The sequence below is a fragment of the Lepisma saccharinum genome, chromosome 27, assembly GCF_977018435.1.
Source record: "Lepisma saccharinum chromosome 27, izLepSacc3.1, whole genome shotgun sequence".
Classification (NCBI taxonomy): domain Eukaryota; kingdom Metazoa; phylum Arthropoda; class Insecta; order Zygentoma; family Lepismatidae; genus Lepisma; species Lepisma saccharinum.
Window position 1 is genome coordinate 11,626,442 of NC_139255.1, and position 20,508 is coordinate 11,646,949.

The 20,508-nt window shown below is 39.4% G+C and overlaps 1 protein-coding gene across 1 annotated transcript in view; it reads right to left on the reverse strand.

Annotated features, from left to right (window-relative positions):
* The window catches only part of LOC145980365 (dipeptidase 1-like), a 203,266-nt gene that overhangs the window by 12,799 nt on the left and 169,959 nt on the right, over positions 1–20,508 (reverse strand). The window contains exons 9-11 of the mRNA XM_083113427.1: positions 11,770–11,854; positions 4,242–4,317; positions 1,649–1,787 (exon numbers count right to left, since the gene is read on the reverse strand). Of these exons, the coding sequence (XP_082969553.1) occupies positions 1,649–1,787; positions 4,242–4,317; positions 11,770–11,854 (300 nt within the window). The remainder of the gene's footprint in view (positions 1–1,648; positions 1,788–4,241; positions 4,318–11,769; positions 11,855–20,508) is intronic.

Here is a 20,508-nt window from a genome sequence, read left to right on the forward strand (position 1 = left end):
AGAAGCTCCCAGAAACTGTAGAATTCTACAATTCTACTAAAATTGCTGTAGACGTAGTGGATCAAATGGCACGGAAATATTCTGTTAGAGCTTCAACCCAGAGATGGCCAGTGTATGTATTTCATAATGTGCTCGATCTTGCAGGAATAAATGCCTGGATCCTATATAAGGAAGTGACCGGGAAGAACATTCAGCGACACAAGTTTCTATTGCAACTCGTAGAGGAGCTCCGAAAAGCGCACCTTCAACAAAGAACGCAAAACAGTGTCTCCCAAACAAACAAACAGAAGACTTCAGGAAATCGGAAACGTCGCCAGTGTCAAGTTCTCTACAAGTGTAAGAGAAGCAAGATATACGACACATGTTGCGTTTGCGAGAAGGCAGTTTGTGGACAGTGTTCGACCAAGAATTTGAAGTGTAGGATTTGCTCGGCACACGAGAAAAAATGAAAACCTTATATTCTGTTTCAAATATATGTATTGTGCTTTGAATAAACATATTTCTTCACATGCACGACTATTACACTTGTGTTAGTCATTTTCTAAAGGTATTCGTAATAAAAATGAAATTGTACACTATACTGGAAATAATATGTGTACAAATAAAAAAAGTAATTGGTACTACTATTGTCAAAAGCATAACATTACAATTTATTTCATATCAGTATTGAAGATTCAATAAGGGAAAATATTAATATTGAATATTGTAGTAAATATTACATATTGTAACTATTATTAATAATATCAACAAATATTGTAATCTAAGTGCTGTAATAAATATTTTCTGTAGTGTGATATTACTAAATTACGATGTAATCAATATCCTATTAATATAAGCACTTATGGTGTGCATAAGACATTAGCTGTCAAAATGACCGCTGACGACACTTCTAGGTATACATTTAGCTCGGGCCTGTCTAGTGTTAAGTGGTTGACTTTCGATTGAACCACCAAAAGTCCCGGGTTGGAGTCACGGCCTGGGCATAGGTGTTCTTTGGGAGTGTACATTCATCAGTTTTGTATGTAATTATCAATCATCCTCATCGTTGCGACAAGCCGACAGTGGCAGGAAAACAACATGATTCAGCTCAAATATAATATAACCTATGATAGAGAAAGGAGAGATTAGATTTAGAAAAAAATGTAGATGGCAAGTCTCTAGAACTCTCCGTTCCCTTCAAGAAAAAAATAACATCTCTGTCTTTAGGTAAATTTATTATTGTTTGAAGAAGTCAGGTTAAGGACATCAAATATCTAGTTAAATTACGTCAAGCAATGTTAGTCTACTATAAAGATAACCGTAGTTTAAATACACGGCATTATTTCCGTAAACTGAGGCTCAATGTAGTGAAATCAACTACGTCAGCCAAATGCATCTAAGTTGTCTTCCAAAAACACTTGACTTTCGGCTTGAATTGCTGGATGTAAAAGAAAATGGGCGAGAATCATGCAGCGAAATAAGATATCATTGAACATTTAATAGAGTCTACGACTGTTCATTAGAGATTCCCAGTGATGCTCACTGCACACAATGGAGGCTATTGTTTCAAAATCGTTGTGGTATGAAATCTCGGAATTCTATATCCTAATCTTAGTCCACTTCCAGGGCCTGTTGGAGCAAAGGAATGAGAACAGGCAGCTCTACTTACCCTTTCAACGTCCATGAACACCCTGATGAGATTTCGACCAGCGAGTTTCTCAACGTCCTTCTCCGTCCACCGACTGCTCCCCAGCAACTCTGCCAGGAGATAAGGATACCGCGATACATCCTCAAGTCCTTGTGGAGTTCTGCAAAGAGATTGAGGAAACACATAAGTCTTGCTAAATAGCTCAGGGGAATATATGGGATATAAGCTGAAACTTCAGCTCCACTACAAAATCAAGACTGAATGCAATGATTATAATACATTATGAATATACATGCTTCTTTGTCCTTATCAATGTGTTTTAACTTCCTCACACGTTTAAGTACTATATTGTTATCTGTCCATTGATGCACATGCAAATGCAAACATATTACGAGGGTCAGTCAAAACGTTATTGCACTAACATGAAAAAAATAGCGCATGGAATATGAAGGATAGTTCTTGTATTTACATGAATGGACACTACCAAAACTATCACAAAGTCTGTTCAAACATTTGTCATAGCGTGACCTCAGTTTCTCTACACCTTGTCTGAAGAATTCCCGTCCAACTTTCGATAACCATTATTTCGTTGCAGTTTACTCATCCTGTCCGGAACGATATCGCCGCTTCGCAAGTTCGTCTTTCATGGACCCAAACACATTAAAATCGCAGGGCTCGAGGTCTAGACTATGAATCAGTTAATTTACATGTTCAACATTGTCCCTCGTCTTAGCAGTTGACAGCCTTTTCCTTGTAGTAGTTCTCAATGTCCGTAAGAACATTTTCGAACTACACACACCATTTTACGGCCGCCTTACGCGAAATTTATTTATCATGGTACACTTCATGCAATTGACGATGAATCTCAGTGAGGGTACACCTTCTTGCCCACAGTAAACTAGTAACTGCATGCACTTACAGTTTGGACACCACTTCCAACTGACCTGACATGTTCAAACTGATTATATCCAATCCCCAAGAGCCACGGCGCAAGAGAACCGTGAACAGTGTTCACAGTCACATTCATCAAAATTTATGTTTCCGACAAAATGCCATGGGTAAGTGCAACTAATTTTTTGACCGACCCTCGTACATACAATACCAGGAAGATTCACAATGGTTCTAGGATCATAGATTCAGACGATTCAGGTGTGTTCAATAAATAGAGAGAATACCACTTAATTAACTTATAATTAGTTCAATCTGAAACTACATTTTCTGAATATTCGTGACAACATTATCTACAAATAGCATGCATTGGGTATTATCCACTGTTTATCTTTTTACCTAGTTCGTTACGTATCAAGAGAGAAACGCTTCACTTTTTTTTCAAGTAAACAAACTATTTTATGTTTGTGGTTGGATCGACGAACCTGTGAATTTTACAACAAATACAGTGGGTCATCAAACTACTCAAAGGATCTTCACAGGCTCGATTCTACCCACCGGTAAAAGAGATGTGTTTTTGTACCCTGTATTTCTTGAGCTGCATGTCGCATTCATTCATCTAGATACAGAACCTAACCTCATTTCGTACAGAGGCATCTTTTCTATTCTCTATTAATTACATTTTTGTGTGTGCTACCTTAGTCGATAAACTGAGTGCGATTGCAAATAAATATTCAACTTAAAGAGTGTCGTGCCCTTCTCTTAAAATCGTAACCAGCGTGTTGTGCACTAAATTGTAAAGATTGGCACACTGGACTCCATATTGACCCTGATATGGAATGTAAAACCAATGAATTAGTGGAAATAAAACGTAACATTTTACTTTCCTATCGTCACATGCAAAAATAAGTAAAGGACCCGTAGCGCAACACCTAACGACCTTCGCCCTCACTCCCACCAGAGGTGGGAGATGATCCAACCAGTAAGGGGTGACGTGTGGTCAGCACGACTAACTCCCAGTCGTTGTTTTAGGTTTCCATTACCGGTTTACGCTACTCCTTCGTAGCTTCCCAATTTCCTCACCATGGTGGGTGGCCCCCGGTCCCGTACACAGGCCGAAGTCTCAGGAAAAAGTTGTTACGCTTTCCCCAGAAGACTCGAACCTTCGCGCGTTCCGTAGCCGGAGCCCAAAGCATGGCGTCGTAAATCGCACGGCCACGGCCGGGGACTCAGCAGAGATGATATAAGCATTAAAATAAAACTAAAAGTGTATACTCTGTCTCGGCGATCGCTGGAGCAAGCGAACGAAACAAGTCTCTGTGCAAGTAGCGACACGAGACGGCCCCACCAATGAACACGTGAGAGGAAACGGTATTGTGTGGAGGGAATAAAAGCGGCAGCAGTTGCCAGAGTGTACTGCTTTGCTCTGCCCACTCGATCTCCCCTTCTCTGCCGCTATGCGCTGCCTTGCCCCACAGATTCCTGGGATAGAGTATAAGTCTACTTTACGCACAGATATGCTACTCGAGACTAGACCTACAGTTTAAAGTGAGATCAAAATCACTGTGGACTGCGACACAACGAGGCATCGAACCCTGGACTCCTTGATTACAAGTCGACAGAGTTACCTCTACGGCCTTGCACATAATAATAATTATGTAATGTGAACGTACAACAAATATTATTATTATCGTTTTGAGAAAGTGTTTTAAAACAATATACTTACAAGTTGATCCCATCATATCCGGCTCCGATGCCAATGTGATCCACCCCCGCCACCTCTCTAATGTGATTGATGTGAGCTGAAACAGAAAACAGGAAAATAAATAAGTGAATGACGAATGGCCTGTTAGAAAATATCATAGGACATTTACATCAACATATTCCCAGAAATAATGGATCGAAATTAAATATCTCTTTGAGAACAAAACCCAACAACGATCAATTGTCTCCCTAAAGAAGTTTAAATTAAGCAATCAGGTGCCTCATTTTATCGGAAGCTCCAATTCTCCATTGATTGATGGAGTTCCTAAGACAACACCGAGATGAAAAATGCTGCATTGATTTCCTATTCGGGGCTTATGAGGTGGAAAAAATGCAAATTTAGAAATGAATTCTTGGATCTCGGTGATATTTTTCCGGTTTGTAAACCAAATTGCAAAGGAAGCGCCACTTGCTGCAAAATATATCACAGGAATCTTGCTGGCGAGTTTCAGAATACTTTTAGAAGTCCAAGTGTAAGCTGGAACAAAGTTAGATGAACTTCCCTCGAAGCACAAACATGTATTTGTATTTTTTGTTATCCTGTATCGTTTATATTTTTGTACAAACTAGCAGCGATGTAGATGAACGATGAATTGAGGAAAGGAGGTCACATTAACAATTCAAACCCACGACCTCCAGTTCGACATGACGCTAATCTATCCACCTCGTAAATCTAACAATTTTCGATGTTTCAAGAATCAATATTACGACTACGGTCTATAAGATTGATTGATTTGCTTTATTTTACTTCGCTTGTTGTGCAACTTTTGGCTAATTTAAGAAGATGTGAATGAATGACGATTTGATGAAAATTGATGAATGGACACTTCTCAAACATCCACGCCTAGGCCAGGATTTGAACCCGGTACCCCTGGACGGTCTATTTGACATGTAGTATACAATAATTATAATATTAACAAACATAGAAGTGGAATGGTTACCGTAACTCGCTACGAAGCCAGAGGTCGCGGTTTCGAATCCCAGCCTGCAAGTGGTTGTTCTCTGTGAGTGTTCCTTCAAAAATTAATCACATCGTAAGTCATCCTTATAATCGCGATTAGTCAAAAGTGGTAGAAAAAATAACAAAAAATGAAATAAAAATCCAAGTAAAGATATAATTCAATCCCAGCTTCAAAGCTACAAAACAGTTTGAAAGTGAACACTACCAAGTCAAAATAGTTCAATCAAATTATCCATTTTAATTATTTTTTTTTGTGAAAATTTGTCACCAGATATTTTGAGTTCAAAATTACAACAGTTGGGTTTTAACTCGTATCTTGTATCTCTTTCTATTCTTTACTAGTCTCATACATTACCGAAAGTATATTTTATTTCGCCACAAAACAGCAGCAGAATATATATTTCACTAACTAGTTTTACTTATACGGGGTGAGTCACCTAGCTTTACCACCGGAAATATTTCGTGAACAACAATAAATATTCAAAACGTACTTTCACAGACAGAAAGTTAGGATAGAGGCTCATGAAATTAGCGGATACAATACATTCAACCAAGTAAGTTGTGAAAGTCGTCGGCCCCCCTATCCCTCGTTTCTTTCCGGCCCTCTGGATTACTTCCTGCTTTAATCCCTCAATCTCTCCTTTCACCTCACCCTGGGTGCCAAGCGAGCAGATTATATTTGCGCCGGAATTACAAAAGGGGGGGGTTCACATAACAATTTATATTTGTATGTCCCTGGTTCGTTTACTCATATACAGCAAGTGAATATACAATTGGTTAAATGGACAGTACCGTAGTTCTTGAAATTATAACATTCTCGTAGGATATATTGGTTTATTATACGTAGTTATATATATATATATACATATTTTACAGAGCGTTTCCATGAGTGTCTTGCATAGACCAAATTACCAAATCTCTAAATCAATATATTTGCGCACCTATGGCATAACCATCGGCACTTCCCTTACCACCGAGTTAGCAAAACTATCTCGGTGGGCCTATCCTCAGCTTAAATGATATTCCGTTACAAATGCGTTTCCTTACGCCTTCTCTCTTTCTTTTGGGCATCAATTAATCAAATACGGAAATATCCACATAATCAAAGCTTTTTCTAAAAGGGGACTTGGGACAGCAACAGGGGCTGGCATAACCAGATGCTACATTATTATATCCAGTTTAGCCACCATAAGTGGACTAAACTTGAGGAGACGTTCCTCTTTCGTCGATCAATGGGGAAACACTGTTTTTTTTGCTAGAGCCCACTGGCTCTTTTTATAGTCGGGGTAAACGTCCGTGGACGTGGACCCCGTAGCGTTGGAAAATTCCACTGCCAACGGTCCTTTGTAAGACAGCTAGCTCCCCCAACCGGGGAGGTAAAAACAGGGGAATCTAACTTCCAGCAAAGCACAATCCAATAATATACACTTACATGCAATAATAACATAAAAGTACACTTATGGAAACATATTACTAAACCCTACACCTTGTAGCTGGCCAGCAATTAATTATTACAATATACCAAAACCAGTAATGGTCAATCCGACCGTTACATAGTTCCCCCCTTCAAGAGGAACAAGAAAAAACAATACACTCAAAAACAAGATTACCATATTTACAAAATCATCCAACACAATTGCACAATACCCACTAAAGTATTCAACTGTTCTCAGAGTATCTGAAAAATGAAATAGTCACTAGTTCATTCACTTTATCACATTGTCCACAATGTTAACATATTCACCAAGCTTCCTCTTCCTTGTGAAGTCCGCCACTGAAGTATCCTCTCTAGGATGAAGTCTTCCTGACAGCATCTTCCTTGAAGTTGGTTTTTCTCTGGTTCCTGGTTTGACTCCCCAACGAGTCCTTGGTTTGACTCCCGACTGAGTCCCTGGCTTCGACTCCTGACCGAGTCCTTGGCTTCGACTCCTGACCGAGTCCTTGGCTTCGACTCCTGACCGAGTCCTTGGCTTCGACTCCTGACCGAGTCCTTGGTTCGACTCTCGACCGAGTCCTTGGTTCGACTCTCAACCGAGTCCTTGTTCGACTCTCAACCGAGTCCTGGTTCGACTCTCAACCGAGTCCTGGTTCGACTCTCGAACCTAAATCCACAATGTGTCTTTCTGTTTACAACTTGGAGGCACGCAAATAAATAAACAGTGTTGTGAAAATGAAGAAAATGGGGGTAAGTTATATACAAATGAAAACTAAATAAAAAAAATCAGAAATAAAAGATCGGCGGTCGGCGCCTATTATGGCAGCTGGGGTCGCTGGCTAGACGTAGTCTCCCGAACCCTCATTAGGAGCTTGTCGCGTGGCTCCCCTCAACCGTTTGCTGTCCCTCCACCTCGCAGCAAAATCTGGTGATTTATGGCTGGACAACTGGCCTGGTTCACCTTCCACAATCGGACAATCCTTCCCATTCTTTGCCCTGAAAGTATCTTCTTTAATCCTTCCAGACATTAAACATGGACCTGAGTTTTCTGTTTCAAGTTCACCATTAACGCCACGCAATCTGCCAGATATAGTGTGCTCTTTCAGCCACACCTTGTCTCCAATGCGAAATTTACATGGCTTACGTTTGATCTCGTTCTCTTCATTGTGGAACACCTGAAGTAAGGCTGGGCTCGTTTTCTTGTATTTCAGTCTCACTTCTTCTGTCTTCCTTTTGCTGGAAACTGTACAGGGAACGCAACTTCTGATGTAGCGAGCGATATCTCGTGTCATTCCAAGCCACGAATATTTCTCCTTGATTTTCGACAAAGTTTTCTGCTTCCCATTGTGTCCTGCAAATTCAGAATCGTGATGTGACGTCAATATTTGAGATTTCAAACTCAACGGGACCCATATCTTGGCTGTTCCCTTAGGATCTTGCTTGCAGTCTATCCTCCTGCACAAAACTCCCTCCTCATTCAAAAACGACTGATTGGCCAACTTAGCAACTTTCTCCTTATACTTCCTACTTCCAGAGAAATGCTTTCCCTTCAGTTGTTTCATTATATGAGATAACAAACTGTCTCTCATTTGCTCTGAAACAAGCGATGAAGTTTTTTGTAGCCTCTCAGAAACCAGTAATTCATCCTTTTCATTGTCCTCTATAGCAAAAGGCAACAATGATAATGAATGGTTCTTCTCGTTCGTAGAAATGGAATTTTTTCGAGGAAATTTGCATTCCCTTTTTATTCCCTTCCTCCGTTTTCTCTTCACCTCTTTCGAGATTTTAAGAGAGCATAATGCACCAGCGTTTGCAGTCTTCTGAACTTCGAGTCCTTGGGAATCCACTAATTGGCCCGTATCCTCATTCGTAGACTTCCCGCTATTCTCTTGTGCATGTGTGTTGCATCCATCCAGGCTCGAGGGATCTGACGAGTTATTCCTTTCCTGTACCACGTTATTTCTCTGCATAACTGTAACAGCGAATTCTCGTTTACATGCACGCTTCGAGAACGTGTAAATCACGTCGCTATCCTTGAACGACCAACCGTTCTCCTCAATGTGCAAAATTATCCCACTCTGCCTCAAAAAATCCCTTCCAACGATTATGTCACGGAAACAATTCTCAAGGATGATAAATTTATGCTTAAATTTCATGTTATTAATACAAACAGTAGCATACATTTCGCCAACTAATATAACGCTGCCCACAGCTAATGAAATGTTCCATTTTCTCGTTTTCATGAATTTATTTCCATCCCTCTCTAACAACTTGGCTGTTTCCAAACTTAGCGTAGAAGCTGAAGCTCCCGTATCTGCAAATAATACAAAGCGTTTGTTGTTAATCTTACATTGAATGAGAGGTTCGAGGTCTTGCCGAAAACAGCCTTCTCCATTCAAAAAACGGCCTTTGTTTCTGCGTTTTCTCCCGGCGGGCGACAGAAGGTTTATTTGGGGGTGCTGCTGACCCCCCTTTCCTGAGGGTTGGCTCCTTTTATTGGTCTGTTGACATTCCTGAAGTTTATGGCCCTCACAACGGCATCCCCAACAAATTAACTTTGCAGAATTTTTATTGGCCCCTGCTTGTCCAAAAGTTGCATCAAAAGAGGGTCTCTTGTGCCCTACGGTCGCGTCACCGCCAATGCCCCTTCTTGGTAAAACGGTTGTTTCACAGCCCTTGATCCTTTTTCCTAAACCTGGATTGAGAGAGCATAAGGGTAGCTGGTCACTCTCGGTTCCCCCTTCGCTTGTCCTCGCGGACAAAGCCAAATGTTTTACCCCTGTTCTTCGCGAGGTGTCCTCTTCAGTGTTGCAAACTTCAGAAAATGATAATTCCGTCTCACCGGCGAGCGGTGAAAAATAAAGCCTTTCTGAATACAACCTCCTCTGAACAATGGCTGCTTCAGATTCCAATTCCTTGAAAGTCTGAAATTGAATTCCATACAAATGCCTTCGGAAACTAGGGTGTGCATGAGATAGAATATGTTCTATTACTTCACATTCCTCTGTCTCTTTTTGCCTCATAGAAAACAGTTTCCTCATTCGACGAATAAACAAAACCAGAGATTCTTCGCTCATTTGGAAGCGATTCAGAATCAAACGTTCGATCTCATTCTTATAATCTACAGAATAATATTCTTCTAAAAAAGCATTTTCAAAGCTCTTGAAATCTTCAAACGGGCGTGAAAATCTAAACCAATCCCCTGCAGCTCTCCTTAGCGAAAACGGAAGAATCTTCCCAAACAATGACTTCTCCGAAATGTCCATGACGTCTTTATAGTTCCGCAATTCCTGCAAATAATCATGCGGCGAAATCTTGTCATCGCTCCCTGTGAAGACTGGAATCGGTAAATTTGACTTATCGAGAATTTTCTGAACTTTTTTCTCCTCTTCCTTAGCACTCCGCTGTTCAGTGCGCGATAAAGCAAGATTATTTAATTCCCTAATAATTTCCTCCTGAGATTTATCGCTTATATCCTGATTACCCAATAGCTGTCCAAGCAAATCTCTATCAATTTGTACTGCCATTTTTTCTACTTTACTTTTTCCACTACGTAATAACATTCACTTCTGTACGATCTTCGTTGTAAAAATTAAAAAATCTATCCGTCCGTCAGTCCGTCTATCTTTCAAACTTATAGACCTGACGACAATTTATACATCAAGATATATCCTGGACAATGGAGCCCCCATATGTGAAAGTCGTCGGCCCCCCTATCCCTCGTTTCTTTCCGGCCCTCTGGATTACTTCCTGCTTTAATCCCTCAATCTCTCCTTTCACCTCACCCTGGGTGCCAAGCGAGCAGATTATATTTGCGCCGGAATTACAAAAGGGGGGGTTCACATAACAATTTATATTTGTATGTCCCTGGTTCGTTTACTCATATACAGCAAGTGAATATACAATTGGTTAAATGGACAGTACCGTAGTTCTTGAAATTATAACATTCTCGTAGGATATATTGGTTTATTATACGTAGTTATATATATATATATACATATTTTACAGAGCGTTTCCATGAGTGTCTTGCATAGACCAAATTACCAAATCTCTAAATCAATATATTTGCGCACCTATGGCATAACCATCGGCACTTCCCTTACCACCGAGTTAGCAAAACTATCTCGGTGGGCCTATCCTCAGCTTAAATGATATTCCGTTACAAATGCGTTTCCTTACGCCTTCTCTCTTTCTTTTGGGCATCAATTAATCAAATACGGAAATATCCACATAATCAAAGCTTTTTCTAAAAGGGGACTTGGGACAGCAACAGGGGCTGGCATAACCAGATGCTACATTATTATATCCAGTTTAGCCACCATAAGTGGACTAAACTTGAGGAGACGTTCCTCTTTCGTCGATCAATGGGGAAACACTGTTTTTTTTGCTAGAGCCCACTGGCTCTTTTTATAGTCGGGGTAAACGTCCGTGGACGTGGACCCCGTAGCGTTGGAAAATTCCACTGCCAACGGTCCTTTGTAAGACAGCTAGCTCCCCCAACCGGGGAGGTAAAAACAGGGGAATCTAACTTCCAGCAAAGCACAATCCAATAATATACACTTACATGCAATAATAACATAAAAGTACACTTATGGAAACATATTACTAAACCCTACACCTTGTAGCTGGCCAGCAATTAATTATTACAATATACCAAAACCAGTAATGGTCAATCCGACCGTTACAAAGTAAGTATGATTTTTCAACACAAACTTACGTCTTTTTAATGGAAACCCCTCATTATTATCAGCGCAATTGAAAGTAGGAGAAAAGACATTAAGAATTGCGTTTGTTACATTGTAATGCGTCAATCACTTCCCAAGAAATTGTAACGTTGAGGGTAAGATACAACGACCGAACCTCAGGACTTCAGTCATGTGTCTATCGGAGGACCACATCAAGAATGAAAGAGGAAGAGGGATAATAAGTAACTTTTATTATGTATAACTATGAACGGTTTGTAGGAGCCCCTCTCCTAACTTCATGTCTGTGAAAGTAGTTTCTTCAATATTTTTTGTTGTTCACTAAATATTCTCGGTTGAAATGTTAGGTGATTCACCCTGTATAAATTGAAAATGATAACAAGGGACTCACCTACAACATCCTGCATCGTAGCTGTTTCATTGCAGCTTATAAAGTAATTGTAAAAGGCCACCATGACAATACCTCCATTCTCCGCCTGCAAAGAAGACAGAGGTAAATAAATTATTAGAAATCTTACATAACGTTCAGATTTACAAAATATATTCACTGCATTACATGTCGTGCTTAGGCAATGACTTGGGAAGGGGCAGGGGAATGGGAAGACAGTCTATGCCCTCGATATTCGTCTAGGGGATAAAATATTGTTTTGTCCGTCCCTCAATATTCACTCTCAGTAATATTAATTTTAAATGGAGAGAGAGAACAACATTGCACGTGTGCGAACGTGTATATATATTCTTGTAATAGATAATCTCAGCGATATACTTCATAAATGGTTGATAAGGACCGAATAGCAATGGAGGCAAAGGATGGCAACTAAAGATATATGCAAACAATGTGGATTATATTCAGAAAGTTCATTTTTACGCTTTTGTTAATAGGGAAACGATTTGAAGGTGCAAAGGTATGGTCGGGAAATGGAAAGAAAGGTTCTGAAAATTTTTAAAAAAGGTGCAAGAAAAGGTGCTGGCTCTCTTTTTCTGCGCCTTCTGTATATAATGCGCATAGAGAACTGTGGTTCTGCCAAATAGTTTCTGTTGAAGTTTGTGTTTTCTCTCGCGGGTTTGGCTACGTTATCTTGGGAACAATTTGGGCTGCAATGATTGTATTATTTCATTTTATTGCTCTTGTTCTACGCTACAAAATGAGACCATTGAAATTTATGTAGCTGCTCAAGAACTGTAAAGAGGGGATAAATGTGCTAATCTCACGAAAAGGTGCAAAAAGATGCAACAAAGTGTGTTCACTTTACTTGATTTCATGTCCTACAATACATATCTCAAACGATTGGTATGAAAACAGCTATATTTTTGGAAAACTGGTGCACCTTAAAATCCGTTAACTAGTTATTAACCCTAGCAATACCAAGGGGAAGGGAGTTTCTCGGGCCCACTCATTCATTTTTTGAGTATTACATGTATATCAATCAATGTAAAAATTCATAAAAAAGTAATAATTGTTCTTTGCAATATTTAGAATGACATCGCGTAGTTTTTCCAAAAAATGTTCATTAAAAAGTTACTTTATTTCGTTGATATTGTTTATGAGCCTCAAGGGCCCACCCCTTGGTAATTCTAAGGAAATATTTCGCAATGATGTATTAAACGTATTTCAATACGTGAGAGGATATATTCAATTGCTAAACTATAGTAACAATTTGAAATAATGAATGTATGGGTAGTAGAAAAAGAAAAAAGATAACTTTGCTAGAATTTTGCAAAGTTTAAGCTTTGTTCCAAGTATCAACATTGTAATTGAAGAAAAGTAATAAATGTTACAGTGATTTACTATAATTACTTAAAAATCATTATGTAACTTATCTTTCATGTATAATCCATAACAAAACATGAAAGTAGTGTATAATTAGTTAACTTATGTGTACAAATGACAGAAAATACACATCAGTCTAGTTCCATTGAACTTTCAATAAAGGGCCTTATGCCCCCCCCCCTGGTAATCCGTGTAACAAAATCCTTGGCATTGCTAGTGTTTTTCCATTAACAGTTTTGTTCGCTAGTTTATGCGATACACTATGCTCAAGTGGGAGGAGGAATATGCGGCAGTTCAGCAGTAAATGTAAACATAGCATAACCAAATTACCTCACTGCCGCTGTGCTAAACCATGGTAGCATTCCCCTATACCCTGTCCCAACTGTCTCTGGAGCAAGGCAATCACGTTTCCTCTCACGTTTGTATTGGTTTAGCCGTCTCGCGTCAGTAGGGATAAAAAGAGAGTTCCACAACAGAAAGTGGTGCGTTTTTTGCAACCTTAACGGAAAATATCATAAGGCAAACGCGAAAGTGGTGCGCTCGCAGTGTTGCCAGCCCACCCCAAGAAAATTTCACCATGTGATCTTTTACAGGCGAAGCTAACCTACAAATAGGAGTTGGCAACACTGACTAGTTGCTTCTCAGCGTCTTGGAAAACGTCTTAAGACAAATATCTTAATCTTTAAGAAAGTCGACTTCCGGTTTGTCAATTCCGGCTTCAAGAGGCTAATCTACAAATAGGAGTTGACGGCGTAATATATTGTAGCCTTCTAACATGATGAGTATGCAGTAAGATGAAGAGGAGTTGGTGATGCTAACTGGCAATGGTGGTGGTGGTGCAGTGTTAATATCCCCCTCCCCCTCTATTTTTTTCTAGCATATTGATGTATTGCAAAGTAGTACAGATTAGCGGGTTCTAAGCCCTTAAGTGAGCCGAGTAGTTGTATTCAGCCCGCTTCTACACCCTTAAGTGGGTCTCAGTGTTGCCAACCCACCCCAAGAAAATTTCACCATATGATATTTTACAGGAGAAGCTAACCTACCAATAGGAGTTGGCAACACTGACTTGTCGCTTCACAAACCTTTTTGTTTTTTAAACATTTTGCCATATGATATTTCACAGGCGAAGCTAACCTACAAATAGGAGTTAACGCTAACTGGCGGTGCATGTTAATGCTTTCTCTTCTTCTTCTCCTCCTCTCTATCTCTCCCCTCTTCTTCTCCTCTTCCCCCTCTTCTTTTCTGTATTTTCTAGCATAGTGATCTATTCCATTAACCAAAATAGCTTCGCGTCCTCTTCTTTTTTACAATTTTCGTAGTGATCTCCCTACGCACTGGTCATTTGCAGATTAACAAAATAAAATGTCTCTAGTTTGAACACGCCATACCGGTGCAAGCTGTTTTTGTGATTTGTCGCCTCGATTATGCAAAGTGCCTCATGTTCGCATATTCAAATACACACAAATGAAGGGGGTTCGTATCACATCAGTAATTTTAAATTATATTCTTAGGGGCGATGCACACACTTCCTAACATTGTTGATTTGTTGTCGATGAGTTGTGCAGGTACAGCTGTGAAGTTGTTAATAAGATCCAACTCAGACAAGCCCCCCCCCCATCATTGCTTTTTGACATAGATTTTTAACTAGAAAATTGTTATGATTACAGTATACAATAACATGGTGCCATTTTCTGTTTCTGTTGCCATAACATGGACCACCTATAGAGTTGATATAATATTGATCGATTTTAACAAATATAATTCAAAGTTATGTAGTGAGATTTTGGTTTAGTATTTAATCACAGCAGCAAAACAAACTCTCCATTTGTTTTACAACTGAAGTTAACTATATTTTGCATACATGCAGAAGCAGAAATTTACGCCCCCCGAGGTGAGTTGTTGGAAGACTATATACAATAAGACACGGCTTTACAATAATCAAAATATTGAACAAGTGAGCAGTGGAGTAAAATTCTTGATGTGAAGAAAAGTTTTAGTCCATGCATTGATCTGAACCCCATTGTCCAAAAGAAGAGTAAGCTCCGGCCCCATCTGGAGACTGCAAAACTGATATGTATGTCTATTCAGAGAAACCCAAAAGTTTTAACATCCATGCACATTACCGTACTGTGGCTGTTGCGCCACACACCCATGTCTAATGTTTTATTTCTCTTGTTGGCTGAACGCGAAGATGCTCGAGATTGCTTTCGAAATTATTTTCGGCCTCACATCACGATGCAGCCGTATACATGTAAAACTAGTATATCACACACAATCAAAGGGGTTAAAAAGGTAACATTTCTCTCCTTCCCTCGCTTTTAGCCATCGTCCAGTGTCCTTCTACATAGCGTGACTAGCAAATGTATTGAAATCGAAATGAGAATTATCCATTTTTGGTCTCCCTCCCTCCCTTTTTTGCATGCATGTTGCACTGATATTGAAAACACATCGCTATGCTTTAATAAAAAAAACTTCTTCTTCTCCTCCTCTCTATCTTTCCCCTCTTCTTCTCCTCTTCCCCCTCTTCCTTTCTGTATTTTCTAGCATAGTGATCTATTGCATGCTACCAAACCTCTTGCGAGGCAGGCCACGGGTCCTTGTAATGCGATTTGGGGGGAAGAGGGGGCCAAAATTTTGAACTTACGGCTGGAAACATATTTCTATAACATATTTTTGTTCGAAACAAATTCATAGATAGATATTGCTAAATAAATATTAATATTTTGCTATTAATTGTAAATATATATACTTATTGTATTGTATCAATTAGTTTGTTTGTATCGAAAAGCGACTGTCATCGTATTTGAAAATTACTTTTCCGTGGACATCTAGAAACTACAATTTCGTTCCCCCTGCGTGCTAACAATGTTGACAGAATACAGAAATTTAACAATAAGTAGGGCCTTGGACGACGGAAGTTATACAATATATTTTTTTGTTTTTTTCAGTAGCCGAACGATGGAATTCCTCACTGGCCAATTTTAACTTTACAGCTGGAAATATTCGAAGTGAGATCTATCGTAAACTAAACTAACCTTACTCGCTCACACACATATAGCCTTACAGGTGACTCAAAAGAAGAAAGTTGTGCATAGCGTGACAAGTGAACTAAACTAAGCTCACCCCCACACACACACACTATGCCTTACAGATTAAGGCTGCTATATCACTTGTAAGGGCCAACACACAATATCTATTGCAAACTAAATTAACCTACCATGGACACACACACTCCAAGCCTTCCAGATAGGTTATAAGCAACTCACCTCTTGCAATTGTATAACGGGGAAAATTAACCTACAATTGGCAACACTGTTTGAGCTGTTTTCGACGAAATAGGCTAAAGCTAATGCTCTACAGCTAGAAGCTTGAAACATATACCCTACCAGAGTATGCCAACTTACCTCATGTAAAAACATTACCTAGTACGGTTTTTCACAGGTTAAGCTGTGACATACAACTAGCGATCGACACGACCACCTGACACACAGAGAGAGTGAGACAGCTTATACGCAGATTTTCCTACACATGTACTGGGTTTAAAATGTAACTTGCAACAACCATTTCACTCACCTCCTATCATATAATAATAATAACCACAGGTTTTTGATACTTGGTGCCAGAACATGGTGGTTTCAGACTGTAAATTCAGCCCGATTATTCTATTTGTGAAGAAAGAAAATGATGATGCCTGCATTTGGAATATTTAATTCTTCTTACGGTATTTTGCGTGCTCCAGTAACCTTGCGTTCAATTCACGGAAGCTATGACGTGTATTTCCTGTTTCGCAAACATACGAGAACCTTTCACAATGTCGCATCAGATAATATATTGCAAGAGTGAGTTGGTTGTGTATATAAATCTATTTTTGGGGAATGGACATGTATATAATGTCAAAATTATTGCATAACTTAAAACATTGACATTTATTACACTAGCAAAGGTAAATGTGGAATGCCCCGGCCCCTCAGCTGTTAGGTTAAACAGCATAAAAATTTCATAACTAACAGCAAGCATTGTCATATGGACAAAAACAGATCTAGTAATGATTTATAACCTGAGCTGTCTTGCAAGTCTCTGGAGTGAAGGAATATGATGCCACTATAAACTGTACACAAAATATGCAGTCCCTGGCATGAGATGGACGAGGACCTATACAGTTGTACAATGGATGTTTTTTTTATTAAAGCATAGCGATGTGTTTTCAATATCAGCGCAACATGCATGCAAAAAAGGGAGGGAGGGAGACCAAAAATGGATAATTCTCATTTCGATTTCAATGCATTTGCTAGTCACGCTATGTAGAAGGACACTGGACGATGGCTAAAAGCGAGGGAAGGAGAGAAATGTTACCTTTTTAACCCCTTTGATTGTGTGTGATATACTAGTTTTACATGTATACGGCTGTATCGTGACGTGAGGCCGAAAATAATTTCGAAAGCAATCTCGAGCATCTTCGCGTTCAGCCAACAAGAGAAATAAAACATTAGACATGGGTGTGTGGCGCAACAGCCACAGTACGGTAATGTGCATGGATGTTAAAACTTTTGGGTTTCTCTGAATAGACATACATATCAGTTTTGCAGTCTCCAGATGGGGCCGGAGCTTACTCTTCTTTTGGACAATGGGGTTCAGATCAATGCATGGACTAAAACTTTTCTTCACATCAAGAATTTTACTCCACTGCTCACTTGTTCAATATTTTGATTATTGTAAAGCCGTGTCTTATTGTATATAGTCTTCCAACAACTCACCTCGGGGGGCGTAAATTTCTGCTTCTGCATGTATGCAAAATATAGTTAACTTCAGTTGTAAAACAAATGGAGAGTTTGTTTTGCTGCTGTGATTAAATACTAAACCAAAATCTCACTACATAACTTTGAATTATATTTGTTAAAATCGATCAATATTATATCAACTCTATAGGTGGTCCATGTTATGGCAACAGAAACAGAAAATGGCACCATGTTATTGTATACTGTAATCATAACAATTTTCTAGTTAAAAATCTATGTCAAAAAGCAATGATGGGGGGGGGGGCTTGTCTGAGTTGGATCTTATTAACAACTTCACAGCTGTACCTGCACAACTCATCGACAACAAATCAACAATGTTAGGAAGTGTGTGCATCGCCCCTAAGAATATAATTTAAAATTACTGATGTGATACGAACCCCCTTCATTTGTGTGTATTTGAATATGCGAACATGAGGCACTTTGCATAATCGAGGCGACAAATCACAAAAACAGCTTGCACCGGTATGGCGTGTTCAAACTAGAGACATTTTATTTTGTTAATCTGCAAATGACCAGTGCGTAGGGAGATCACTACGAAAATTGTAAAAAAGAAGAGGACGCGAAGCTATTTTGGTTAATGGAATAGATCACTATGCTAGAAAATACAGAAAAGAAGAGGGGGAAGAGGAGAAGAAGAGGGGAGAGATAGAGAGGAGGAGAAGAAGAAGAGAAAGCATTAACACTGCACCGCCAGTTAGCGTTAACTCCTATTTGTAGGTTAGCTTCGCCTGTGAAATATCATATGGCAAAATGTTTAAAAAACAAAAAAGGTTTGTGAAGCGACAAGTCAGTGTTGCCAACTCCTATTGGTAGGTTTGCTTCTCCTGTAAAATATCATATGGTGAAATTTTCTTGGGGTGGGTTGGCAACACTGAGACCCACTTAAGGGTGTAGAAGCGAGCTGAATACAACTACTCGGCTCACTTAAGGGCTTAGAACCCGCTAATCTGTACTACTTTGCAATACATCAATATGCTAGAAAAAAATAGAGGGGGAGGGGGATATTAACACTGCACCACCACCACCATTGCCAGTTAGCATCACCAACTCCTCTTCATCTTACTGCATACTCATCATGTTAGAAGGCTACAATATATTACGCCGTCAACTCCTATTTGTAGATTAGCCTCTTGAAGCCGGAATTGACAAACCGGAAGTCGACTTTCTTAAAGATTAAGATATTTGTCTTAAGACGTTTTCCAAGACGCTGAGAAGCAACTAGTCAGTGTTGCCAACTCCTATTTGTAGGTTAGCTTCGCCTGTAAAAAATCACATGGTGAAATTTTCTTGGGGTGGACTGGCAACACTGCGAGCGCACCACTTTCGCGTTTGCCTTATGATATTTTCCGTTAAGGTTGCAAAAAACGCACCACTTTCTGTTGTGGAACTCTCTTTTTATCCCTACTCGCGTCACTACTTCCTTTCGTTCGCCTGCTCTAGAGATCTATGAGACAAAGTGTAGTTAAACCAGTGACGGCGCTCTTGGTCGTCCAGTTCAACCATTTGCAGCAGTTCGCGCTCCTTTGCTCCGCTCACTCGGTTTGTCCCATTCTCTACCATTATTTGCGGCCTTGTTCCACAGATTCCAGAGCCAGTGTAGTTATCGAACCTATCTATTAGGTCGACATGGGTTCGAATCACACACAAGAAACATAACCACGACAGCAGAGCCAAAGTAGTGGTTTAAGCTTGGAATAAGCTGAAAATCATACAGTTAATAAATATGCTGAGTTACTGACCTCATATATTTTAACAGTATCGGACGGGACGGCGGACGAAATGTAGGGCTTTCAAATTTCTGGTTTGATTTTCGATTCTCTATCTCGACAACTAGCAGTAAAATAATCAAAATTTCAGATATTTTAGGGCATCACTAGGGGTTTTATATGTTCCAAAACCTCGCAATGAATTTCGTAGTTCTGGGAGAGGCATGGGTCAATTCACCAAGTTTTTACTTCAATAACGTTGTGGTATTAAGCCAAAGTTTGATAGAGGCACCAAATATGCTCGATAACTGGTCTTGTATTACATTTGTGTGAAAAAGGGCGCCCGTAGAACTTTTTTCTCAGGGGGACAAGGTAACAGAAACTTTTATTATTATTACTATTTAAAAATTTATAATTTCCATATTCTATATATCCATATACAGTTTGCATAACTGTATACAGACGAAAAGCTGTTTCGTATAGTTAGATAAACAGTGTAAAATAGACTGAAAGCTTAATGTAACCCTACTTAAAATAATAATAATAATAATATTTGGAGTAACTTACGGCCTGTAAGTAACAGAAAACAACATTTCTTGTTATAGAATATCGCTACAATTTCACCATTCGAATTACACTCTTTTCAGAAATCTCAGAGGGGGCAAGTTCCCCCTTGCCCGTCACAGAGGGCACCCTTGGTGTAAAATAGGTAACATACACGTGGTGTGGTTGTTGTCCGTTAGATACCTTTGCATTTCTCTGTGGTCACCCATAATTTATTTTTAAGGAACAAGTAAATTATGTAAGGTAATTTTAGTCAAATTCCATGTAAAGTATAGGAACTACGTGTACTGCTA